The sequence below is a fragment of the Dromiciops gliroides genome, chromosome 4 (genome assembly GCF_019393635.1).
Source record: "Dromiciops gliroides isolate mDroGli1 chromosome 4, mDroGli1.pri, whole genome shotgun sequence".
In the NCBI taxonomy this organism is placed as follows: Eukaryota; Metazoa; Chordata; class Mammalia; order Microbiotheria; family Microbiotheriidae; genus Dromiciops; species Dromiciops gliroides.
The window spans coordinates 11,636,401-11,663,976 of NC_057864.1; the positions used below are offsets into that span (position 1 = coordinate 11,636,401).

General features: G+C 41.9%; 1 protein-coding gene across 1 annotated transcript in view; it reads right to left on the reverse strand.

The window, feature by feature from the left end:
- The window catches only part of IL23R (interleukin 23 receptor), a 71,984-nt gene that overhangs the window by 18,544 nt on the left and 25,864 nt on the right, over nucleotides 1–27,576 (reverse strand). Inside the window, exons 5-7 of the mRNA XM_044005438.1 lie at nucleotides 27,178–27,338; nucleotides 26,377–26,522; nucleotides 17,707–17,863 (exon numbers count right to left, since the gene is read on the reverse strand). Of these exons, the coding sequence (XP_043861373.1) occupies nucleotides 17,707–17,863; nucleotides 26,377–26,522; nucleotides 27,178–27,338 (464 nt within the window). The remainder of the gene's footprint in view (nucleotides 1–17,706; nucleotides 17,864–26,376; nucleotides 26,523–27,177; nucleotides 27,339–27,576) is intronic.

Genomic DNA, 27,576 nt, shown 5'->3' on the forward strand with positions numbered 1-27,576 from the left:
GTAATGATAAGATCATAGCTTTGAGCTGGAAGGGGCCTCAGGGGTCATGTAGCCCACTTCCTTTTTTTCAAGATGAGAATCTTGAGTCCTCGGGGATTAAGGAACTTCTCAAGGTCGCACGGTTACTAATAAAACGACACAGAGTATGTTAAGCTCATTGCAAAACTTAAAATGAAATCTAAAGTATGAAATAAAAGTATGATAGTATTATTAAGATCTACTAAAAAAAGGATAAGGCTTGGGGTCAACATTGTTTTGAAACTCACTGGAGAAGGAAATGGCGAAACACCCCAGTATCTCTGCCAAGAAAATCCTGTGGACATTGTTCACTAGCTGTGGTTCACAGGGTCAGTCTCTCTCTGTCTCTCTGTGTGTCTCTGTGTCTCTCTCTCTCACACATACACACACATACACACAGACACAGACACAGACACACAGACACACACACACTAAAGGGAGACAAATCATTGGAGGGACAGGGCAGAGTGAGACCCTAGGAATAGACATAGAAAGTCGATGAGACTGGTGAACGCAGGCTGGATTAAGGGGAATGTGGATGGTGGGGCTCGCCCTTGGATACTGGACAGAGCAGGTCTAATTTAACTTGTTAGGTCGTAGAAAACCACGGAGGATTCCGAGCAGAACAGTACCCAACCAGATCTGGCATAAGGAAGTATAAAGAATGGATTAAAGGGGGAGGGAGAGGAGACAAAGAGGAGTAGAAGGAAAAAAGCAAGAAGCCCCCTGGAAGTCGGGCTCCTCTCTGGCCCTCAATGAGGAAGTTGGGCTTGATAAACCCTAAGGTCAGCTCCAGCTGTAAATCTATGAACCTTGACAAATCAGCAGAGCCTGGCTCCGGATTGCCACCTGGATGTGTCAAAGCCAACACCGGGACTTAGAACAGGAGAGATGGGGGTGAATGGTAGTGCCCACCCCCACCCCGCAAAGAGTGGTCTGAGGGAGAACCTGGCCCTTTGAAACACTAGTGTCCTCCCTCCCTTTTTGTCCCCCTCTCTCTGCTGCCTCCCTTCCTCCCCACTGCATCTTCAGATCCCTAATACCTTGTGGTTATTTGTGTTTGGTCAATTTCCTTTTAGTTTGCATATTCTTATCTATGTAAAGTGCCAGCCTTTGGAGAAGGGAGACTGTCCCTTTCTCTGTATTTGTTTCCCCAGAGCCTAGCCCAGGACCTGGCTCTTAGAAGGGGCTTGTGGATTGAGGGAGTGAAGGAGGGGCAGGTTTGGAGGGCAGGCTACGATGCTCACCTGGATCTCTTGCCTCCAATGCAAGGCGCGTCCCTAATAGGAGATGCCCTTTAGAGAAACATCACATATGTGCATATATAATAACAATAACTAGCATTTGTATTCTGTATGGCTTTATACACGTGGAAGAGGTTAGGTGTAGAAAGGCAAAAACAAAGCAGTTTGGACCCTCCAGGAGTTCACAACACGACCACAGAGAAGAGAGCATGTAAACTGTTCGATCACTATGGGAAGACAGTTTGGAGCCAGACTGTGGGGGCTTTGAACACCAAACTGTTAGTCTTTTCTCGATGAGGCTGTGGGGAGCTACTGAGACTTCTTGAACAGGGAAGTGATTCTAACAAACTCCTGCTTTTGGGATGTCTAGCTGCCTTGGGGATGGACTAGGGGCAAGGCAGACTGGAGGGGACCAATTTGGAAGCCACTGCATTATTAGTTCAGATGAGAGGTTAACAGGGCAACCAGGACCCCTATGTGGGTGGGGGGCTCCTCATCTGTAAAGGGGGTGCCTCTCTCCCAAGGCTGCCGGGAAACCACCTACAGACAGGCGTGGGAACCTAGAACGGCCTTTACAGATGTCAGCTGTAGTTATTGCACCAGACAACTGGGTAGCACAGGCGGACAATAGGGGCAGCATCCAGGTATTGGATTAGAGCATTTTTTTCATATGACTACGGATAGCTTTAATTTCTTCATCTGAAAACTGCCTATGTCCATTAATTAATTGGGGAATGATTTGTGTTTTTATAAATTGGACTTAATTATCTATTTGAGAAATTGGGCCTTTATCAGAAACACTGGCTATAAAAACTGTTTCCCAGCTTTCTGCTTTCCTTCTAATCTTGGTTGCATTGGTTTTGTTGTGCAAAAACTTCTTAATTTAATATAATCAAAATAATCCATTTTGCCCTTCATAATGTTCTCTATCTCTTCTTTGGTCATAAATTCTTCCCTTCTCCATAGATCTGACAGATAAATATTCCTTGTTCTCCTAATTTGTTTATGGTATCACACTTTATGTGTAAATCATGTACCCATTTTGACCTTATCTTGGTATAGGGTGGGAGATACTGGTCCATGCCTAGTTTCTGCCTTGGGGCAGCTAGGTGGCACAGTGGATAAAGGACTGGCCCTGGATTCAGGAGGACCTGAGTTCAAATTTGGCCTCAGACACTTGACACTAGCTGTGTGACCCTGGGCAAGTCATTTAACCCTCACTGTCCCATAAAAATAAAATAAAATAAAATGTAACTGTAAAATGTTTAACAAAATAAGTAAAAATATAATACAGTAAAGATAATGTTAATTTTTTTAAAATGAGTGAAGGACAAACAACAACTAGTTTCTGCCATACTGTTTTCCAGTTTTCCCAGCAGTTTTTGTCAGATAGTGAGTTCTTATCCCAGAAGCTGGAGTCTTTGGGTTTATCAAATAGTAGATTGCTATAGTCATTTACTACTGTGTTCCTAACCAATTCCACTGATTCACCCACTCTATTTCTTAACCAATACCAAATAGTTTTGATGGTTGCTGCTTTATAATGTAGTTTTAGATCTGGTATGGCTAGGTCACCTTCCTTTGCATTTTTCCATTAATTCCCTTGGTATTCTTGACCTTTTGTTCTTCCAGATGAATTTCGTTATGATTTTTTCTAGCTCTATGAAATAACTCTTTGGTAGTTTGAGCGATATGGCACTGAATAAGTAAACAGGTATTGAAATAGTGCTACTTTGTCAAGGCTCCTGAAAATTACTTCTTTGGGGAAACTTGTGGCCAGAGAGAACTTTGGGAAAATGTTTCCAAGTATTACGTTATGATCCAGTTTGTTATTTGTGTGGATAATGGAAACTCTGAGTAGAGGGTGTTCCAGTACAGAGAAAACATTTGTTTCTGTTAGGGATACGAGCTGCTTTTTAGTCTTATTGCTAGCTTGTTTCTGAAAAGTTCTGAACCAACGGCAGCTCCTGCAAAGTGTGTGCTGATAAAAAGAGGAAGACGTATCACACAGACTCATACTGGGGTTTAAAAAAACAACTGAAGCATCCCAAGAAAAGCCAAAGTTATAGATTTGAGATAATCTTGCAGAGAACACACATCTTTATTTCATGAGTAAAGCAAGCAAGCATTGAAATGGAAGGATCATAGATTTAGACCTGGACCAGAGTCCAACCCTTTCACTTTACTGATGACGAAAGTGAGGCAGGCAGAGGTTAAGTAACTTGTCCAAGGTCACACAGCTAGTAAGGGGCAGAACTAAGATATTCATTCAAATCCAGTCCTTCTAACACTGGCCTTTTAAGGTCCTCTGAAATCTGGCTCCCCTCTACCTTTTCAGCCTTATTGATCATACTTTTCTTGGGTATATTCATTTAGCTGTTCTCTGAACTAAATAATAATAAAATAATTCTAATATAATTATAGATTTGTTGTTGTTTTTCAGTCATACATGATCCTTCATGACCCCATTTAGGGTTTTCTTGGCAGAGATAATGGAATGATTTGCCATTTCCTTCTCCAGCTCATTTTACAGATGAAGAAACTGAGGCAAACAGGGTAAAGTGACATACCCAGGGTCACACAGTTAGCAAGTATCTGAGGCCAGATTTGAACTTAGAAAGAAGTCTTCCTGAGTTCAGGCCTGGTATTCTATCCACTGCACCCCCTATAATAACATGTTATATGATAATATATTAATATATAACAACAACAATAATTTGTGTTCCTTGTTCCTCATACAAGGTGCTCCATTCCCCATCTCCATGCCCTTATCTTGGGTGGTTTTGGTGCCTAGAATGTATCCTTTCCTCACCTCTGTCTTTTAGAAAGTTGGATCTTCTTCAAGACTTAGTTGAAGCAAAGGAAGCGAGGTGATGCAGTGGACAGAGTGGGCTAAGCCCAAGTCCTCAGCTGTTAGTGCTTCCCCATCCTCCATTACACATTTTGTACTCTGCATACATGTATATGTTAACTCCGATCATTGGAGGGGAGAGTGAGGCTGATGACTTTGTGCAGCTTCTGTCTCACTTCAATCCAATTCATGCACAAGACATCTCCCTTGATGTCACTGGTCCTCTTTGTGAATGAAGAACAAACAATAACAAGTCTATGTACTTGTTACTGTCTCTCCCAAGAGAAGGTAAGCCCCTTGAGGACAGGCACTGTTTCATTTTTATCTACATATCTGCAGCACCTGGAACACCTTCCTGGCACAAAGTAAGTACTTTATAGATGCTTATTATTATTGACTTATTGAATTTTAAATGGATTTTTAAAATACTTTTTCATTTTCAGCAAAGATGTTTTTTGTGCCCAAGTGAAAGAGAACGCCAAAACAACAATTAGGCAACAACAACAACCCCCTTTGTGTTACTAAGATGGGCCAGATTGAAAATATGTCTATCCTTCATGAAAGGTCCCATGAAGCTCTAGAGGAGTTATTAATGAATCCAAATCTCTCTGATCGAATTTGGAGGGGAAATACTCTGAGCAGGAACGGTCTGCAACAGATGCTTGTTAAGTAACTGGGTGACCCTGGGCAACTACCTTAACTGTCCTGATCTCTGGCCAACTCTAAGAATGACTTTGAGATCATCTGCAGTCTAGGTGATAGAAGGACCGGTAGAAAGCAGAGGTCTCTTGTCACTAACCAGTAGCTAAAACTGTTTCAGAAATAAACACTTAAGAAATAACTGACATTCAAACAGCACTTTAAATTTGGCCAAGTCATTTACAGACGTTACTTCATTTCAGCCAACAGCCACGGGAGGTGGGCACTCTGGGTATGAGCTGGAGAAGGAAATGGCAAACCGCTCCAGCAGCTTTGCCAAGAAAACCCCAAATGTTGTCGTGAAGAGTTGGGCATGACTAAAACAACTGATCAACAACAATTTCAAGTATGGTTTCCCCCGCCTCTTTCTGGATAGCTAGCTGAGGCGCCTAGAGGTGAAATGCCTTGCCCCCAGTCACACAGTGACACAGGATTTGAACCCAGGGCTTTTTGACTCTAAAGTCAAGACTCTCTCAACTACAGCTGCACAGGGCACATCAGGAGGTTTCACAGAAGCATAAAATGCAGTCTAGTCACTTGCTCACACTTGTCCTAATCTTGAGATGAGTTGGACGAAAAAAAAAAAAAAACCTGGAAAAAAAATCCCTGCAGGCTGAGCCATCATGAAAACAGTGTCTCTGTGGGAACATTTGCTACAGCAAGTAGCAACAAAACCTTCACCTGGGAAACAAGCAACTTAATTAGTTACTGTAAATTTGCCAGCCCAGTCCCTCCCAGTCTCTGCCTTCTCATTAAAGGGATAATAAGCCCTAAGTACTTCCTCCATTAGAACAGCGCTGACACTCAAGCTTTCTCTGCTGCTGTCAGAAACTGCTGACTTCTAATGCCTTTAACACTCAAGCTTGCTTTTGTCTATGATGACAAACCATATCAGGATAATAGATTTAGGACTCATGTTAATCTTACCGATCCTATAGCCCTACCCCTTTATTTTACAAGCTAAGGACCAGGCAAGTTATTGTATCACAGACAGGATTTGAATCTAGTCCCTCCAAGTCCAAAAACCAGTTCATGTTCTAGTATATCATGTTGCCTCTAACTCATTGTGGGCTTGCTATTATATTTCCCCATGTATTATTTCCTTTTATCTTTGCAACAGTCCTGGGAGATAGATGCTATTATCCCCATGTTACAGGTGAGGAAAATGAGGTAGACAGAAGTTAAGTGGCTTGCCCTGGGTCACACAGTTGAGGCAGTGTTTGAATATGTCTTCCTAATTCCAAGACTAACACTCTATCCACTGTACTTATCTGGCTGCCTTTTCTTAATATGATAAACAATATCAATTTTTTGTTTTTGTTTTTGTGGGGCAATGAGGATTAAGTGACCTGCCCAGGGGTCACACAGCTAGTAAGTATCAAGTGTCTGAGGCCGCATTTGAACTCAGGTCCTCCTGAATCCAGGACTGGTGCTTTATCCACTGCACCACCTAGCTACCCAACAATACCAATTTTTAAAAATAAGATTTGGGATTAATGTAATGGGGGAAAAACTAGAGGACTTTCCAATAAGATCAGTGTAAAGCAAGGGTCTCAGTTGTCACCACTAGTATTCAATGTGGTTCTGGAAACATTAGTTTCATAATAAGACAAGAAAAAAACTGGAAATAAACATAGGCAAAGAGGAGGCAAAATTACCTCTTTGCAGATGATAAGAAAACATAGTAGTTTCGTTAAAAGAAGTCGATTATAAAATAAATGCAAAAAAAATCAGCTTTTCTGTATTTTGCTCACAAAATCCAGCATGAAGTAACAGAAAAAAGACATTTCTTTCAAAATAGCTTGAAAATGTATAAAATATCTGAAAGTCAACCTACCAAGATACTCTCATGATATAAATGAACACCACTAAAACACTATTTACAAAAATAAACTAGAAAGATGGTTATTGTTCATAGTTGGTCCACTTCAATATAAAGAAAATGACAATATTATAAAATTAATTTATAGGTTTAGTGTCTTTCCAATGAAACTGCCGTGGGATTAATTTATCAAACTAGACAAACTGATATAAATTTATGGGAAGGAACAAAAGGTCAATAATTTCAGTGAAAATAAAGAAGCAATAAAGGAACCAACATTACCAGACATCAAATTATACTACAAATGTGTAATAATTAAAAGTACTTAGTATTAAAAACTATTGGGGGGCAGCTAGATGGTGCAGTGGATAGAGCACCGGCCCTGCAGTCAGGAATACCTGAGTTCAAATCTGGCCTCAGACACTTAACACTTACTAGCTGTAGGACCCTGGGCAAGTCACTTAATCCCAATTGCCTCACTAAAAAAAAAAGAAAGAAAGAAAGAAAAAAAACTTAAAAAAAGGAAAAAAAACAATAAAAACCTATTAGGTATTAAAAATAAATTGATGAATGAAGTAAACTAGGTAAGTAAGACCCAAAGTAATTTAATATTGAAGCCTTCAGTGTTTGATAAATCCAAGGACACCAACTACTAGAGCAAAGACTTGTGACAAAAGTTTCTGTGAAAATTGGAAAGCAATTTGGAAGAAATTAGGTCAACAGCTTACACTATATACCACAATAATCTTCAGATAGATATAAATTTTAAATATAAAATGTCACATCATTAAATAAATTAGAGGAAAATAGAAGGATCTACCTTTTCTCAAACCTCTCCAAAATAGAATTATGCACAAAAGATAAAACAGGGGCAGCTAGGTGGAGCAGTGGATGTATCACCGGCCCTGGATTCAGGAGGACCAGAGTTCAGGTCTGGCCTCAGACACTTGACACTTACTAACTGTGTGACTCTGGGCAAGTCACTTCACCCTCATTGCCCCACCCCCACCCCCCAAAAAGATAAAACAACTTCAGCTGTCTCGATGATCTAGAACACACAGAATCTAAAAGGAAGCAAAGAATTAAAAAAAACCCCAACACCCATGAACTGATGCTCCCAGACCCTGAACTTACTCAGCATCCCCCCTCTGCCTCCCATGTACCAGTAGTGAGAACATACTAGCAGACTCAAGGATCCAACCCAGACTTACAGTAAACCTGCCTCCATTCCCGACCCCCTCCTTTCCAATGCTATGGAGAACCCTGATTCCAGGCAGTAGATTTTTGTCAGGTCCATGACAGGCAGCCAGGCTTGCTTTGTCCTTCAGGGCAAAAACCCGCCAGGGGCCACAACCTGGTAGCATTAGCACCGCAAAACAGGACAGGACACCAGGAGAGGACACTGAGTGTGTGGAGGTTTGGGGGAAGGAGAGCTATATCGATCTCCACAAAGCTTTGGGAAAGGACACAGCATCTACCTGGGTCCAGTTCTGACCATTCAAAAGTCACTTGGGGCAAAGACATAGGCTTGTGAGCCATGAATTGTCCAGTGTGAGAGGTAGCTGAGATGTTTTAAGGACCAGCCCCCAAGGAAACTGACTTCCAAGGAAAGAGTCAGTGGGTGAATGAAGGAAGATCAGGGGTGAGGGGTGAGGTGGGGGTGAGGTGGAGATTGAAATTACCAAAGAAGAAGAAAACTCAAAGACTGTGAACATAAGCAGATAAACCAGCAGAAGGAAATCTGGCTTTTACATCTAGTAAACAAGTTCAGACATCTATGAATAAATATTGCAAAGCAAAGGAACACTTGAAGAATTTGTGGAATTTGAAGAGAACATGAAATCACAACACACTGTTCCTGAGCAATTCAAAAAAGAAATGAAAAATTTGAGAGCAGAATGTATGACCTCCACAGCAAAAATACAAGGCAGAGTAGAAAAACTGGACTCTGCAATGGCAAGTCTTGCCAAAGTAACTAAAGAAAGAACAACAGATTGAGAATGCAAAGATACAGAAGTGAAGGATAATCTAGAAGAAGAAAAGCAAAAAAAAAAAATTAATTAAAAGAAAATATGCTCACTATACAAAAATGAATGCTTACTTTTCTTTTTTCTCTTTGAAAAAACTATTGATATTTTGTTTTTAACATTATAAACATTTATAGATTACACCTACTTTGTGAGAAGTATCCTGTAATAAAGTAAGACAATTACACAAAACTAATAATACAGAGACCTCATCTGCAGCATTCTATATTTCAAGCACCCCTCCCACCAGTTTCTCTTTTTAAAAAAATTAACAATAATCTATTTTCTCTCCCTTCCACCTTTCACTCCACTGGAAAAAAGAAAAGAAAAACAAATTCATTGCAATAAATATTCATAGTCAAGCAAAACAAACTTGTTGTATAAAATATATATATATATATATATATATAAGAGTGACAAAGTTGACAAAAAAGGAAAATGACAAATGTTGGAGGGGTTGTGGAAAAACAGGCACGTTAATGCACTGTTGTTGGATCTATGAATGGGTGCAACTATTCTGGAAAGCCAAATGAAATTGTACACAAAAAATTACTAGACAATGAGGACCCTTTGACCTACTTATACCACTGCTATATCTATACCCATGCTTCTTCTAGGAACAGGTATTCCTTGATGAAGCTTTCTAATTTAAGGCAACCACAATTTAGATTTTAAACATCACACCCAAAAGAGATTTTTTTTTTTAAAGAGGAAAAAGTATTATTTGTGCAAAAATATTTATAGCAGCTTTTTTTGAGGGTGGTAGAAATCCTGGAAAATAAGGGAGATACCCATTAACTGAGGTATGGCTGAATAAGTTGTGATAAGTGAATGTGACAGAATGCACGGGCTGTAGAAATGAGGAAATAGGTGAATTCACGGAGACATAGAAAGACTGACATGAGCTTATAGGGAGTGAAGGAGGATATACAGCAGAGCAGAGCCAGGAGAACAATATGTAACATCGATGTTATAAACACAAACAGTTCTGAGGACTTCTGTAAACTGATGAAGAACAAAATGAGCAGAACCAGGAGAATGATTTATATAGTGAAAACAACACTCTCAAGACAAATAATTTTGGAGGTAGCTAGGTGGCACAGTGTATAAAGCACTCGCCCTGGATTCAGGAGGACCTGAGTTCAAATTCAGCCCCAGATACTTGACACTTACTAGCTGTGTGACCCTGGGGAGGTCACTTAATCCTCACTGCCCCGAAAAAAAAACCCCAAAACTTTGAAAGACTTCAGGAACTCTAGTCAATAGTTAGCTTTCAAATGAAAACCTGCAAGTTGTCAACAGCCACATGGAAAGATGTTCCAAATCATTAATAATTAGAAAAACTCAACTTAAAACAACTCTGAAGTTTCATATCTCACCCATCAGAGTGGCAGAAATGACACAATATGAGAATGGTCCTGGAGGGGCCATGGGAAGACATGCACATGAACACAAGGTTGGTAAAGTTATTAAAAGGTTTGCCACACTGGGAAACAATTTAGAATTATGCTTTTAAAAAGCCACAAATTGTAGTTGCCTTTGACCCAACAAAACCACAATAAGGTATATATTGCAAGGAAGTAAAAGGAAGGAGAGGTCCCTTGTATACAACAAGAAGATAAAAAAGTGGCTAGAATTGTTGGACTCTCAAGTCAGGAAGACCTGAGTTCAAATCCAGCTTCAGATATTTAATAGCTGTCAGCCTCAGTTTCCCCATCAGTAATAGGGATAATAATAATGCCTACTCACAGAGGTGTGAGGATCAAATGAGATAATATCTGTCAAGAACTTAGTGTAGCACCAAGAACATTGTTGTTCAGTTGTTTCAGTGGTGTCCAACTCTTGGTAACTCCACTTGGGGTTTTCATGGCAAATATACTGGAGTGGTTTGCCATTTCCTTCTCCAGCTCATTTTACAGATGAGGAAACTGAGGTAAACAAGAAGGCTGAATGACTTGCCCAGAATCACACTGTGCCATAGTAGTCTGTTCTCTTCTCTTCCTATGCAAAAATATTTAGAGTGGTATTTTTGTTAGTAGGAAAGAAATTGAAGGAAAATGGACTCCCATTAATTGGGGATGTACAAATTTTGGAAAGTGAATATACTAACATGTTATTGAAATAACTGATATGAAGAATACAGAAAAATGTGAGAACTGCTTATATGAATGGATGTAAAGTGAAGTAAGCAAAACTGGGAGAACAATTTACATAACAACCAAAATAATGTCAAGGAAAACAAACCTGGAAAGACTCCGCAACCCTGACCGATTGATCCAGCAGTATTTTAGGGGAATAGAGGGTGCACTATGGGGACAGAATGTGGCATACATTTTCAGCTATGGCCAATATGTGGATTTGTTCTGGCTTGGCTGTATTTATTTCTTATTAGCAAAAATTGCACAGGGGAGGAGGAGAAAAGGTATGTGATGTTAAATGGGAGATGACAGTGATGTCAGAACTGGGGGGGGAACATCAATAGCAATGTTTGAGAAAATAAAAAATAAAACAGGGGAGGGGAGGTCACTTGATTCTGAGTGTTCCTAAAATTCCATATTTGGTATTAATGGCTGTAAAGAGGACCCTGCCCCTCAAATATCCCATGAGTTCACCAATGCCTAAAAGTATCCAATTAGAGATTCCTTTCTTTGGCTTCAGACTTAGTCTCCTATGAAAATGTAAATACCTCTTTAAGCAGAGGTTCTTAGCCTATCCTGGGTCTCCAGACCTCCATCTCAGAATTGTCTTTTTGTCTACAATCATAACTGGAGGACATGCTAAATTTCTGTTATAGGTTAATGAACATGAGTGCATCCAAATTCACAGACCCCCCTGAAATCTACCCACAGATTCAGTTGCCTTAAAGGGATACATTATGCCTCAATGCATGAGGATCTTGCCACTTCACTCTCCTATTCAAATATCTTCCGCAGTTCCCAAGGCCTCCAGGATGAAATACCAACTCAGCCTGACATTTAAAGCCACCCAAGGTGTAACTTCAACACAACCCTCTGACTTTTTCTATCACTCTTCTCCCTGAGTGAGGCAGAGTGGCTTACTGGGTAGATGCTAGAGCTTTAATTAAAAAAACAAGCAAACAAACAAACAAGAGAATCTAAGCTTGAATCCCACCACTGTTTCTCAGGAGCTGCATTGTCCTGTCTGAGTCATCTCTCCTTTGTGAGTCTCAGTTTCCTCATCTACAAAATGTGGCTTGTGACACCTTTAGTGCCAAACCAAGAGGCTGATTGTGGGGGTCCAATGGGAAATTCACAGCAAATCTTTTTTTTTTTTCCAGGGCAATGGGGGTTAAGTGACTTGCCCAGAGTCACATAGCTAGTGTCAAGTGTCTGAGGTTGGATTTGAACTCAGGTCTTCCTGAATCCAGGGCCAGTGCTTTGTCCCCTGTGCCACCTAGCTGCCCCCGTCGCCAGAGAAATTACAACCCTGGCATATAGGTACATTAAATAGGTATACATAACCTTTTACTGTTGCCAATTTTTTTGCAACCCCCACATTTATGTCATGGGGTGCAGAGCACCCCAGAAGTTCTCTGGGGCACACCAAGGAATCTTCTTGAGAAACTAAACCAGAGGACAGATAATGCCTAGAGAGATAAGCTGAACCAAATCGGACTGAGCTAGCTTGGAATTCCTACCCTTCATTCTGGTCTCCCTTACCCTGGGGAGATAAGTTTGGGTGTGGCTTCGGCCTTTGCGTTCTGAAGAGGGATCTGTACCCACCCGTCACCCAATTCCTGTAGTCACTACCAGTGGGGGATGGTCCTCCACTCCTCACCCAATTCCCCCAGCTACCACCAGTGGGGGATGGTTCACCCTCACTAAAGGAACTTTCCACAGGCAGATGGTCCACCCCCATCAGGCCTCTATAAAAGTACTTTCCAGTCTCCTGTTCGAGGAGATTTGGTACCTCTGAGCCATGTGCTTTATGCCAGTCTCCTCATGAAAAGTCCAAGGATTTCTTTCATGGTTTCCCTCCCCCCACCCTTCCTTTCCCTCGCTCCTAAATAAACTACCACCTTATTCTAACTACTTTTGTGTGCAAGAGGGTGTAATTCCTTAAAAAGGAATTCCCAAGAACTCCAACTCCCACCAACCTATACCCCATTTCCCACCATTACATTTAGTTACATGACCCCATAAGTTTAAGAAGCTTCATTTTAGCCAGGCTGGGCTTGCTATGTTTCCCACGCTCCACATTTCATCTCGGGGCATATTCCCTGCCTAGAATGGACTCCTTCCTTGTCTCTGCCTTCTAGAATCCTTATCTTCTTTCAAAGCCCAGCTCGGCAGCTACCCCTAAGAGGTGACTTTCTGCTTCCTGAAGCTACCTTGTATTTATTTGTAAATATAGAGTCAGAAGGGAGCCTTCAGATCATCCCGACCCTCTCCTCCAGTTCCTGGAGCTCATCCTTTTGTCTGCTGAAGGACGGAAGGAGCCCAGAGAGTGGGAAGTGATTTGCCCAAGGCCGAGGGAGCAAGGTGAGAGCTCTCCAGATTCGCGCCCTTTCCCTCGAACCATGGGTGTGTTGTATCAGATCCTCAGTGGGACAAATGCCGGCTCTTGTTTTCCTTTGTATGCACAGCACAGTGACTCAGTGAAGGCGGTGCCTAATAAAGGTTTGGAGTTCTGAGTCATTCGCACCTTAGTATGAGTGAGGTTGGAAGTTCTCAAGAATAGTATTTGATAGTTCAGGGGGAAAATTTAGCATGATGGGCATTCTTAAACTGGGGACTTGTAAACTTTTTAAAAAGTTATTTTTTTATAACCATTTCAGTAGAATTGGCTTCCTTTGTAGTTCTTTCTCGCTCTCCCTCTCTCTTTCTCTTCATATAAGTCTATATCTGTCTCTATATAATATATATATATACATACGTATGTGTATGTATCTATATGTATGTACCTATATACACACACATACATATACACACACATATTCTTCTGACAAGGGGTCCATGGGCTCCACTGGACTGCCACAGAACTGGGTGCATGACCCAAAAAAGGATAAGAACCCTTGGAAAAGGACGTTTACCTGAGTGGAGAGGTACTGTGTTAGGATGTTCTTGAGGGACCTAAAGGGATTTAGAAAGGAGTCTCTTGTGAAGAGAACCTCACAATATGACAGTGCCAGATCCGAATGTATCTAAAAATTCCTAAATGAAAAATAAAATTGAACCCTGCCCAGGTATAAAAACTAAGTTTAGCCTCAGAGTACAGGTGAGAAAATGTGTTTCTCTCCCTTCATTCTCATCAGGGCCTAAATGTGCAGAATATTGCCTACACTGTCAAGTGTGTTGATTGGATTTACTGAACTGTTTTTCATTTTAAATCCTTATTGAAAGAGAAGGTTTTTTGGGTGAGTGTGTGTGTGTGTGGGGGGAGGTATTTGAAAGTAAATATCGGGGGCAGCTAGATGACGCAGTGGATAAGGTACTGGACCTGGATTCAGGAGGACCTGAGTTCAAATCCGGCTTCAGACACTTGACACTTACTAGCTGTGTGACCCTGGGCAAGTCACTTAACCCTCATTGCCCCACTAAAAAAAAAAAAAGAAGAAAGAAAGAAAAGAAAAAGAAAGTAAATATCATTTTAAAAAAATCAACAGCAAAAGAAAAAAATTCCTAAATGAGAGATTGCCCAACACAATTGGCCCCCAGTGTGGTACAGACTTTCCCATTTCCTTGTCAGAGTTTCTTTCTAAATGAGTTAGCCCTCAGTAAACTGCATCAGCTCTTTGTCTAAAACTCTGAAAAGTTTGAGCTCCTGAGTGGCTTTGGGGCTTGGGAGGGAGGGCATGCATACTGACTTGTACAGCTGAGTCACCAGCTTGTCCACGGACCTGCTGATGCTCTTCCCCAGTGGTACCTGTTTTTCTGCGCCTCCAGGAACAGCACCTTCTTCTTTGGATCTGCCCTCCCTCAAGGACCAATATAAATTCCCGTTTGTCACCTTATTCCCCTCCCTGTCCTCCAGGGTCCAGCCAAATGGGTCTGCTCTATACTGAGCATGGTAGGTTTGGAGCCAGCCCGACTGGCTCTGGTGCCACTGACCTGGGCAGAGCCTCTTTGTTCTAATCTGTAAAATGCAAGGGTGCAAAGGTCCCTCCCGGCTGTAAACACACCATGTTGGGATCATACCAAACTACAGCTACAACAGCCAAACATCAAAAAGGAAACGAAGGTCCCTAGAATCAGAACCACGTAAAAAACTCGGCATGGATTGAGTTCTACTGAAAACATCTGTCTGAGCAGCAATCAGAGGTGTCTGCATCGTGTTAATGAAGGCTATTCACCCCACAAAGCTGTGGTGGCCCCTGACTTATTGCCTATGACCTGAATATTGGGTATTCTTCAACATTAAAAGTATCTACATTTTAAAAAAAGACACTCACGTACTTGGCTACACTGATCAAATCAATCCAAGCCAACAAGCTCTCACTATCTGACAGGTGCTCTGCATGCTGATCAAATTAATGGACATGGGGCAGCTGGGTGGCGCAGTGGATAAAGCACCGGCCCTGGATTCGGGAGGACCTGAGTTCAAATCCGACCTCGGACACTTGACACTTACTAGCTGTGTGACCCTGGGCAAGTCACTTAACCCCCATTGCCCCACAAAACAAAATTAATGGACTAATTACTATTTTATTATTTATTAATATGTTGCATGTAATATTCCATTTCTATTTTTAATTACTTAATTATTTATCAAAATATTTTCACATCCAGACTAACCCCCAGGGCATACACATGAGATTTGTCAAAAATAATGTCTATTTAATTGCACTGGGCCATTTTTGTGCCACTAATCAATAAAAATATAAAGTATTTTTATCTTTATATCTTCCTTTTAAAATGTACATGTGTTTTTTTATAATATTCACAAGAAACTATGTAAGGAAAATAGCACATATATAATTTGTAGGTAACCATATATATATTGGGGGTGCATGCAGACATTTAAAAAAATTAGGTCAAAAAAAGGTGGCTATCACTGGCTATTATTACAAGATAACATTTCCATCCTGAGGGTTTGGGACCCTATGATCTCAAGGCCAAAATGGTCCTAGAAATATTGGGGTGGGGCAGCTAGGTGGCACAGTGGATAAGGCACTGGCCCTGGATTCAAGAGGACCTTAGTTCAAATCCGGCCTCAGGCACTTGACACTAGCTGTGTGACCCTGGGCAAGTCACTTAACCCTCATTGCCCCACAAAAACATTAATATTGGGTCAATAATTAAAGGATAATTGAATTCAACAAATGTTCATTAAGTATCTAAGGTGTGCAAATCACTGCAGACACAGAGACCTAAACAAAACTCCTGGTCCTCAAAGATCTTACATTTCACTGGGTGAGACAACATAAACAGAAGTAAGAAATTACAAAATGTGTAATTTAAAATAATTTCCAAAGGGAGAGAATCCTGACAACTGAGGGAGAACAGGAAAGGTCTCAAGTAGGAAAAGCCACTTGAGCTGTGCCTTGATGGAATCAAAGAGCTCTGAAAGACAGAGGTGAGGAGAACATGTTCTAGGCATGGAGCAGGGACAATTGGTCCAAAGGGAGGGAAGTGGGAGATGCCATGTCATGGATGGTTCTGCGTGACTGGACCAGACTGAGACCCTACGAGCGTGTGACTGACAGTTATGTGAAGGAAGACTCCAAAGGTGAGATGCTAGAACAAAACAGCCCACCATTAGTCTTCAAGACTGCTTTTCTAAGATGTGGGCAGCAGAGGTCGCTCGAGACATTTAATTCATCCTTGTCTTTCTTCAAAAGTCTGAGATTCTTCTGAATTTAGACCAGAATTACAGAATATTAGAGGTGAGAAGGGACTGTCGAGGTCATCCTATCCATCCCCCTCATTTTACAAAGAAGGAAACTGAGGCCAAGAGAGGCAAGCACCGTGATATTGCATAATTACACCCATCCAGTTAAAGACGCCATTCACGAGGGCAATGCACCTACTCATGAAGGGCAGCATCATGAACCCAAGGGACCCAAGCATCCGTAAGTGAACCAAGCAGTGTCATTGTGACCTTTCTCTTGCTCCAAAAAGTGGGAAGGATGACTCAGTGTAATAAATAACTGAACACAATCTGTTGTGAATGGAATAGATAATACGCTTTGTACATGGGGCTGTTGGGTTTTTTCAAATACATGGTGATGCTGTTGTAACGGGTAACACAAATTCATTTAAAGCATTACTGGTTTCATAAGAGCTTTTCACCGTCGTATATTGTCTTGCTCAACAAGAGAGCTGGTATTGGAGTTAAGGATCCTGGGTTCAAATCCCATATCTGTGTGACTTGGGGAAAATCACCAAGCTTCCATCAGCCTTACTTTTCTTGATTATAAAATGAAGGAGTTAAACTAGTTGGCCTTTTCTAAAGTCCCATCTAGCTCTAACGCTATGACTCTACTATTTTTCTAATAGCATAACTACTGTCATGTGAGAAAACAGGATTTTTAAAAAAATTCAAAAGGAGCCCTTATATTGGGGAAATCTATTCACAGCTGACAGGGAGGCAGCAGTGGGAAGATCATGGACTTTGGACTCAGAGAATGTGAATAGACCCTTGGGCAAGCCCCCTAATTTTCCTCGCCTCAGTCTCCTCATCTGTAGAGTGAAGAAGCTAGACCAGATGGCCTTTAAGGGCATGTATGTGATAGCTATAAAATCTTTTATGTAATCTAATTTGGTCCTCACCACAACTCAGTTAAGTTTGTCTCCATTTTGTAGATGTGGAAAACTGAGGCCAAGAGAAGTTAAGTGACTTGCCTAAGGTCATATGGCAACTACCTTAGGCAGGATTCTAATCCCTGCACTAACTGGACTTCAAGCCCAAGGCTCTGTCTCCCGGGGCATGTTGGGAATCTCTAAAGTATCTTTGGCAATGATTATCCATCAGAAGTCGAGGAAAGGAAAACTCACCGTGTGATTGATTGGTCCTACCAGAGAAAGCAAGCACAGAGATCAAGGTGAAGAGAAGGAGCTGAATTAAATCTACTGAAGAGCTCACCTGCTTCTGGGGTTGTGTGGGAAAAGGGCGCACTCCACTCTGGCCGGTACCTCCTTCCCGCCTGCCGACACCGGGCTTGAAACGCAAACTCGGTGCTGGGCTCCAGGTTGTACTCCGTGCGTTGTATTGATGTCATGTTGATTTCCAGTTCTTTAACCTGAGATTGAGAAGCAGAGGCAGATGTAGGCATAGGAGAAGCTTCTGAGCCAACCACTGTCCAAAGGGAGAATGAGCTGCGTGCCTGAAAGTGGGGGCGGGAACCAAGGATTTCTCGCACTGCTGGGTCTTTAAGCACAGACGGTTGACCACTTCCTGGGTATGTTACAGAAGGAATCCTTGTTCAGGTACTTGCTCAGGTACTAAGTAGCTCTGAGGACCCTTTCAGCCCTGAAACATGTTCGTTTTTTAAAGCCGTATCAAGCACCAATCAATCAACAAGTGTTTATTACATTCTGTGCGCTAGGAGTAGTGCTAAGCACACGCAAAGACAAAAATGAAACAGGTCCTGTCCTCAAAGAGCTTACATTCTAACGAAAGAGACAACTTACATAGAAATAGATACAGAGAGATATGGAGACTCGACACAAAATAACCTTAAAGGGGAAGGAAGATGCTGGCTTTAAGGGGGACCAGGAAAGGCATTCTACAGAAAGTGGGATTTGAGCTGAACCCGGGAGAAAGCCAAGGGAGGCAGCGATGAGGAAGGAGAATATTCCAAGCATTGCAGACAAGATGAGGAAATAAGTTAATAAAAAACTGCCAGGGATAGTAGAGTATTCTCAATTATTCTCTCTCTCTTTTTTTTTCTTTTCTTTTTTTTTTTTTAGTGAGGCAATTGGGGTTAAGTGACTTGCCCAGGGTCACACAGCTAGTAAGTGTTAAGTGTCTGAGGCCGGATTTGAACTCAGGTACTCCTGACTCCAGGGCCAGTGCTCTATCCACTGCGCCATCTAGCTGCCCCCCCCCCCTCTCTCTCTCTGTATGTATGTATATAAAATTACGCTTCCGGCTTTCAAGTGTTGAAAAAACAAAATGTTTTTTACCCTGAGCTTTGCAGCAACAACAACACAATGATGATGATGCTACTATTTGCTAGCATAGAGAAAGAGCTTTAAGGTTTGCAAAGAACTTTTCACATGGTATCTTATTTGATCCTCACAACAACCCTGGGAGGTAGGCATGATCATTATCCCCATTTTATGGTTGAGGAACCTAAGGCAGACAGAGGTTAAGTGACTTGCCCAAGGTCACAGCTAATGTGTCTGAGGCCAGATTTTAACTCAGGAAACTGAGTCTTCCTGACACCAGGCCTGGTACTCTATGCAGTATGGCGCCACCTTGCTGGTAAAGGTAGGTTGGTGCAAAACTGGGGCATGGGAAGTGTCAGAGTCAGGATTTGAACCCAAGGCTCATTTCTCTTGCTGATTGTCCAGAAATTTTCAAGTGCCTCCTGCCTTGGACATTATGGATTAGATGTCTGCTCCTGGCTGCTGCTGGTACCACCAGCTCTGACTGCCTGTGGAAATGACTCCTTCCAACTACTCTGAATGAGATACACCTCCCTTGCAATCTTAAATTCCTCATTTTTAGGTTGAATTCTTAATTTCCTTTTCATTGCACAGTGTCCAGATACTATGGAGAGCCTGAGAGGGAGGGTGGTGTATAAGATAGAGATCTGGCCTGATTGCCAGGAGGCCTGTCTCTGACCAGTGCCACACTGGCCATGTCATCTGACTTTTCAGGGACTCAGACAATGCTGCTCTAAATAAAAGTTTTCAAGAAGGTGCTAAGCTGCAAGGGTATAAGGAGTTTCTTCATCCAGGAAGTTCCTGAGGCCAGTGAAATCCCAAGTCCAGGCCCTACCCTTAAGAAATAGATTGTACCCTGGTGAGGGTGGGGTGGGGGAAGAAAACACAAAACAAAACAAAACAGCAGCACAAAAAATCAAAGGGGAAATTGGGAAAATGCAGCTAAAGGCACCCAAGAAAGCAAGTGAGACCTCTCAAGGCACTTCTCCAGGATGTATGTTTGATTGTGAGGCAGAGAAGTAACCAAGCTGCCAGGATCAATAGGGAGATAGGAAATGCCAGGTTGGCACAGAAGATGCAGTCAAATTAACCCCAGTGATTTATCGAGAAATCCGCAGTGAGATCAACAAGTTTGGATACAAGTTCAAGAGAAATTCAGTCATGCTTCAGCCAGGGGGGGAAACTTGGAAACTATCCCCCTCCCCCTCAGGGAGGACCGATTGTTTTTGGAACCAGTTAATTTATTCTTAGCAAACATATTAAATGGAAATACATTTTGCATGACTCCACATGTATAATTGCTAGCATATTGTTTGCCTTCTCAACAGCACCTAGGGGCAGGAAGGGAGAGAATTTGGAACTCAACATTTTAAAAAAATGAATGTTCAAAATAAGTAAATAAATAAAGGATATGATAATAGCTGACATTTTAGTGGCACTTTCAAGCCTTATCAAGCCCTTTATACATCTTCTCTCATCTGATCCTCACATCCACCGGAGAGGCAGGGACTATGAGTATTACCATAGTCTCATTTCACTGAGAAGGAAATAGACAAAGATTTTTCCGTGATCGCACAACCAGCAAGTCTGGGCAACTCAACTCTCTTGATCTTCCCTCTGAGATCATCTCCGGTTTATCCTACAGAAATCTCATTTGTACATAGGTTTTGCATGTTGTGTTTCTCATTTGACTGGCAGCTCCTTGAGGGCAGGGACTGTTTTTTGCTTTTCTTTGCATCCTTAGCACTTAGCATAACTCTAGGCACATAGTAGGTGCTTAATAAATGCTTTTGGGGGGCAGCTAGGTGGTGCAAAAGCACTGGCCCTGGATTCAGTAGGACCTGAGTTCAAATCTGGCCTCAGACACTTGACATTTACTAGTTGTGTGACCCTGGGCAAGTCACTTCACCCTTACTACCCAGCAAAAACAAACAAAAGCTTTTCGACTTGATGATTTGACTCTTATTTCCCAAAGTGTAATTCTTCCCACCCCTCCTAAGTCAAGTGTCTAGCTTTATTGTTCCATAGTTCTCTCCATTCCCCCATCATTGAAATGACTTTATTTTTATGTTACATATACTTATCTGTCGTGTTTCCGTTCCGTAGAATCAATTAACAAGCATTTGGATGGCAGGAATTATTTTGTTTGTGTATTTGGGGTCCCGAGCACCTAGGACAGTACCTGGCACATAGTAGGTTCTCAGTTGATTTGTGACCGACTATTTATCAATTAGCCCACTCAGCACATTTAATCTCCTGACTACCCCATGACACCAACCCCTGCTTCAGTTCTGTCCAGAAATGTAGAAGGAAAAGAGTAAGGCTAATCTCTGGTACTAAAAGTACCAGACTGTGTCCCACCAAATCTTGGACCACTGTAAAGCAAATGTGCAATTGAAGCCTAGGCTGGAGGCAGAAGTCATGGAGAGGAAGGCACCCTTGGCTTTGGAGTCAAAACCCCTGCCTCCAGATCCCAACTTTTACTAGTGATATGTGTGATTTGGGGCAATGGACTTTAGGTTGCTCATCAGTAAAAAGAAGATTCCATTCAATTCTGCAAGCATTGATTATGCGCCTACTGTGTGGGGGGCATTAGGGATACAAAAAAGTCTGCAATATTTCCTGCCCTCACAGAGCTAACACTCTTCTGGAGGGAAACAAGATGCTCACAGATAAATATATAGAAAAGGAGTCCACGGTCATATCAGAGGGAAAGGAGAGCAGTAACTATAAGAGGCAGTGCTTGAGTTCAGCCTTGCAGGGAGTTAGGGATCAAAGGAGGGGGGAGACAAGGAGAGAAAGAATCCCAATTATGAGGAAGATCCTGTACAAAGACAGAGGCCAAGGTGGCCTGCCATGCTTGAGGAAAAGTAATTAGACGGTTTGGCTGGAGCCTAGTATGTATGGGGGGAAGTCAGGTGCACTCATCTGGGAAATATGGGCTGAATTAAGTCATGTCAATAACTATCATTATTTTGAACTCTAGATTTCACAATTTACCTAATAGATATTATCTCTTTTAGTCCTCAGAACAACCCTGGAAGGTAGGTGCTATTGTGTTTAACATTTGATCCTTATAATGACCCTGGAATATATTGTGATCATTTTACAGATGAGGAAACTGAGGTAGGCAAAGGTTAAGTGACTTGTTCAGGGTCACACAGCTAGTAAGAGTGTGAGGTGAACTCAGGGCTTCCTGACTCTAGGTCCAGTACACTATCTACCTAGTTGCCACAAAGTCACTTTGCCAGAGATAGGACTTGAACCCACATTTTGCTGAGGTCAGCTTTCTGTCTACTAGGTAAAAATGCCATATATATATATATATAAGGAACTTAATAAATGTTTGTTGAACAAAGGAATGAGTGACTTCTCATAATGTCATTTTAAGGAGAATTTTTAAACCCCCTTTTGTTAACAGAGGATAATATTGATTTCAACCAATAGACAAAGACCAAACTTCAGAATTTGATGCTCAGAACTTTGTTAGAAAAGTGTGTGTGTGTGTGTGTGGGGGGGACAGCTAGGTGGTGCAGTGGATAAAGCACCGGCCCTGGATTCAGGAGGACCTGAGTTCAAATCCGGCCTCAGGCACTTGACACTTAACTAGCTGTGTGACCTTGGGCAAGTCACTTAACCCCAATTGCCTCACACACACACAAAAAAAATAAAAGTGTGTGTATGTGTGTGTGTGTGTGTGTGTGTGTGTGTGTGAGCGAACATGCACGAGTGCATAGAGCAGGAGCTGGGAGACCTCAATTCTAGTCCTAACGTCATCATTCACTCACTGTGTGATCTGAGGTCAATCACGTCATTTCTGGGAGCCTTAGTTTTTTCACCTGTAAAAGAAGGTCGCGGATGGAGAAACAGCTTTCTACATTTCTTCTCTTCTAAACCCAGGTTATAGAAAGGTTCTCGGCACCACTAGGTGGAGACTGAGTACGTCTTCAAATTCTACTCTCTTGGAAAGGATTGGGTTAGGAAAGCTTTTCACTCTCATTAGATCTAGAGAATGCAAATAATTGAAATCTCCCCAAATGTCCTACATTGCACCTCTATAAACCAAAAGGTCTGTGCTAAACAGCCAATGAGAAATCAGGAATTCTTTTGAGAAAGGATGGTTTCCAACTTTTTAGGTGACCCTTTTTGTGGGTAAAAAAAATGTTGTGTACCCTTAAATCGGGATCCTTAGATTTAGATCTGGAAGGGACCTTACAGGTCATCTAAAGCAATGCCTTCAATTTATAAACAAGAAAACTGAGGTCCAGGGAACTGACATGACTTGTCCAAGGTCATAAAGTTAGAAAGGGGTAGAAGGATTGGAATCTATGTTGTTTGACTACAAATCAATTAGAAGTAGAGAAAACAGATGACTGGGATGGAGACTTTGCAATGATTCATTCCTGAGCTCCTGGGTCAGGGAACCTATAGATTAGCTATCATGGATCTGTTGCTCTTGAGTCATTTTTCAGTTATGTCTGATTCTTCTTGACCCAGTTTGGGGTTTTCTTGGCAAAGATACTGAAGTGGTTTTCTATTTCCTTTTCTAGTTCATTTTATAGATGAGGAACTGAGGCAAACAGGGTTAAATGACTTAAATCCAGGCTTTCCAGATTCTAAGCCAAGAGCTCTAGTCACTTCACACTGTTTCATTGATGGAGCATTCTTTATTTTTAAAATTTTTTTTATAAGGTCTTTTATTGGGGTTAAGTGACTTGCCCAGGGTCACACAGCTAGTAAGTGTTAAGTGTCTGAGGCTGGATTTGAACTCAGGTCCTCCTGACTCCATGGAGGGTGCTCTATCCACTGCACCACCTAGCTGCCCTGGGGCAGTCTTTATTAACCAGAACATTTGAACTGTTCCTCACTTTGAAAAGATGGGAGTCTATAGTTAGTAAATTTTTTAAAAACCTGCATTTTTTTTGAAGTTAGAGCTTTTATTGTGGTGAGGGCTTTGCCTCAAGTCTCTGAATTTAGATGGTGGCAAATTTAGAGAATCACTTTCCTGAGTTCAAATCTAGCCTCAGATATTTACTAATTGTGTGATTCTGGGTAAGTCACTTAAGCCTGTTTGCCTCAGTTTCCTCAACTGTAAAATGAGCTGGAGAAGGAAATGGCAAACCACTCTAATATCTTTGCCAAGAATACCCCAAATAGGTTTATGAAGAGTCAGATATGATGAAATGAATCAACAACAACAACGACAAAATGTAGGAGACTGGGGATCTAGATGGCAAAAAACAATTAATGAAGGGAAGAAGCGGGCAGGTGGATGCCTCTCTCCCTCACCTTTCACTGAACTGCAATGAGCTTTGAAGTCCTGGGCTTCCAACACATACAAAAACATTTCATGTCCTGGCGAGAGGCTTACGTCACAGGGTTTCTGTTTCCCCTTCATAGGAGGATGCCTGTCCTCCAAAATTAAGAGCTTATTTCATGACAACTACCCTGGGGTAGTTTGAGGTGGTTGCCCAGGGTGCAAAAATTCCAAGTGACCGGTCAATTTGAAACATCTCCTAATTTAGAAGAGGCTCCCCTGTAGTCATTCTAAATCAGGGAAGATTTGATTGCACCTTTCAAAAGTCACCATAATGTGAGAGGACTCTACTTGGGTCTCTAATAGCAATATATGAATAGCAGCTACTATTCCTTTCTCATCTGTAAAATGGAGTTAATAAATACCTTCAGTACGTCCCTCAAAGGGTATGAAATAATGTGTAAAGGGCTTTGTGAACCTCAGGGCATTCTTTAAATACCAGTCATTCTTAGTTAGCCTTACAAGTAAGAGGCAGTGGGGAGGGACACGCAAAGGGCTTGGAGCCACCATCAATGTGTCCTGCTTTCAAGAAAAGAAATCACACTTTTCATAAGGTTTTGCCCTTGAGATCTTTGTTCCAGGAAATGCCCTCTGCTCAATTGCACTCTCTGCTGCGCTCCAGAACGTTGATACTGCCCATGGGGAGGACGAAGATGCAGAGTCATCGGGGGAGAGCCTGAAGGGACTTCAGGGATCTCCCGGAGGCCGGAGAATTGCAAGCGATTCCCTCAAGGCCAGACAGACGGTGCCAGACCAGGCCCCTCTGCACACCTACTGATAAAACCTCACTGAGATGACACAGACCTAAACTGAACTGAGCTTTACATTCTGAGATCGGTGGCTTGATTAGAGAGAACGCCTGAGAGACCTTTTCAGAACATCATGTCGGGTTTCTCTGGCAGCTGGACATATTCACAGACCTTCCACATGTGCATCAGACACCAGAGGGGATCGGAGCCTGGGGCTTGGAGTCAGGAAGACCCAGGTATACCTCCTACCCTTTGTTCTTTCTCACTGTGTGATGACCTTAAGTTACTGAGACCCCTGGGCCTCTTTTTCCTCATCCATAAACTAGTGATAATAAAACCTTTAATACTTCCTTTATGGTGCAGTTGTAAACTTCAAATGTACATCATACAAGTGCTTTGTAAACTTTAAAGGGGGAGGGGTCTTAATCTGGGGGAGGGGCATAACTTAAAAAATTTTTTTTGGATAACTACTTTTCAATATAATTGGTTTCCTTTGTAATCCTGTCTATTTTATATTACACATTTAAAAACATTATCCTAAGAAAAGGTTCATAAGATTCACCGGGGTGCCCAAGGTGAGGATGAGGTGGTGGTGGGCGGGGGGACATGACTAAAAATAGTTAAGAACACTAGTTTTAAAGCATTATATATAAAAGTTGTTGTTGTTGTTGTTACTACCATAGGCATAGGGTCCATACGCTACAATGGAGGGAGCACAGGACCTGAATTCAAATCCTGATTTTGTCACCACCCATGCTGGACAGGTGACTTAAAAACCTCACTTTCCTCATCTGATAAGGGAAAGGGTTAGACCCAAATGGCCATTTCCAGCTCTAACTTAACCAGCCATGCAATGATTTCACCAATAAATTGAGGGGGGTTGGACTAAATGACCTTCAAGGTTCCTTCCAGCACTCAGCCTATACAGCTACAATTCGATGTGGGCTCCTTTCTACTGAGGAGTTATTGATTTTACAACACGTTGACCCTGGGTTTAGAGTTTCATCACTGATCATTGTGTCAAGGGAATGTTGGTGGATTCTTCTGGTAAAATCCACCTGGTAGAAATTAATGTCACAGAATTCACCAATTATACCAGGGGTTCTTTGTCTTTGGGTCCCTTGTACAGATAAGTCTATGGAGCTTTTCTTAGAATAAGATTTTTAAATGCATGTAATAGAATGCATAGATTAAAAAAAAATTTGGTGAGGCAGTTGGGGTTAAGTGACTTGCCCAGGGTCACACAGCTAGTAAGTATTAAGTGTCTGAGGTCGGATTTGAACTCAGGTCCTCCTGAATCCAGGGCCTGTGCTCTATCCACTACGCCACCTAGCTGCCCCAAATGAATAGATTATTAAAAAAAACCAATCATACTGAAGTAAATGTCATTTTTTTCATCCACGTTCACAGCCCCTTGGAATCTATACAAGGATAGACCTTTTGGGATTCTGTGGGCCCGGGGGGGGGGGGTGTTAAGGACCCCAGGTTGAAATGACCACACTGACAGGACCACTTTCAGCCAGTCTGTGTTCTTTAAATTGATCACACACTAAAGGAAAACCAAAGTTCAACTCACATTCCAAGATGGTCTTGTGGCTGCTTTGTGTCTCATCTCACAGAAAACTCCATCCATTGAGGTTTGGATTTTCCAGTGGATAATAGTCGTGGGCACTGATGCATTCGTGTCCTCGGCACTTGTAATGACTGGCAGGGCAGGAATCACTGGAAAATAAAACAATAACAGACAAGTTTAGGCTCAGTCAGAAAGGAGAGCATATCAATGAATGAATGAAAAAAAGCCATTTAATAGACATTTTCTAGGTGCCAAGCACTGCAGATGCAAAGAAAGGCAAAGACACAGCCTCTGCCTTCGAGAGGCCGATATTCTGACAACACGGGCAAAGGAGAGGTGGCCAGGAAGGGGTACTGGATCATGGCTGGTCATAGGGTTGGCTGGAGTCATAGGGAAATAGGCTGATGAGCCTTTTCCAGAAGTACTGATTCAATTATGATTTCAGAACTGGAAAGTGAGGGAGGGAGTGTCAGAGGATGAAGGCTTGAACAATACCTGCCGTCTCTCCCTACCAGGGCTGTTGTGAGGTTCTCACGAGATAACGCATGGAGTACTTTGCTAATCCTGACAATAATAATGATAATGAAAATAAGAATAATAACTAACACAAAGCACTTTGTATACATATATCTACATTCTAGCTATATGTTATATGTAGTTCCTATAGTTCTAGAATTCTAAGTTTTTAGCTCTGGCTTTAATGTAATGAAATTGTTGTGACCCAACTCACTGGTCTTTTCCTCCTTCCATTTTCTATGAATTGGGGTTTTTACCAATGCCATGATCAAAATCTGAATTCTTTACCTATGTCATCAAGGTTAACTTGCAGGTGATCTGACTCTTCCATGCCTAGCACATTTGCTGCTTGGACCCAAACGGAGTACATTTTGCCACCGCAGAGTGTGTTGGTTGAAATGTTAATATACCTTGAAGTAAGGTAGAGCTGTTCTTCTCCTGTCTGCAAGCTGAAACAAGATGATGGGCTCAATAAGTCGGGGTGAAATTGTGACTTCTGACTGCCTGTGACTCCTAGACCTCATTGGGGACATCCAGATCTACAACCATTATGAGGCCAATGGAGTTCAGCCCCAAGTCTCACCATGTGTGGGAGATGAACATTCTTCTCGAGAAAATGAACCTCCATCTGGTTTATACAAGAGAAAGAGGGTCGAATCAGAGGTCCTGGGTTCAAATGTGACCTCT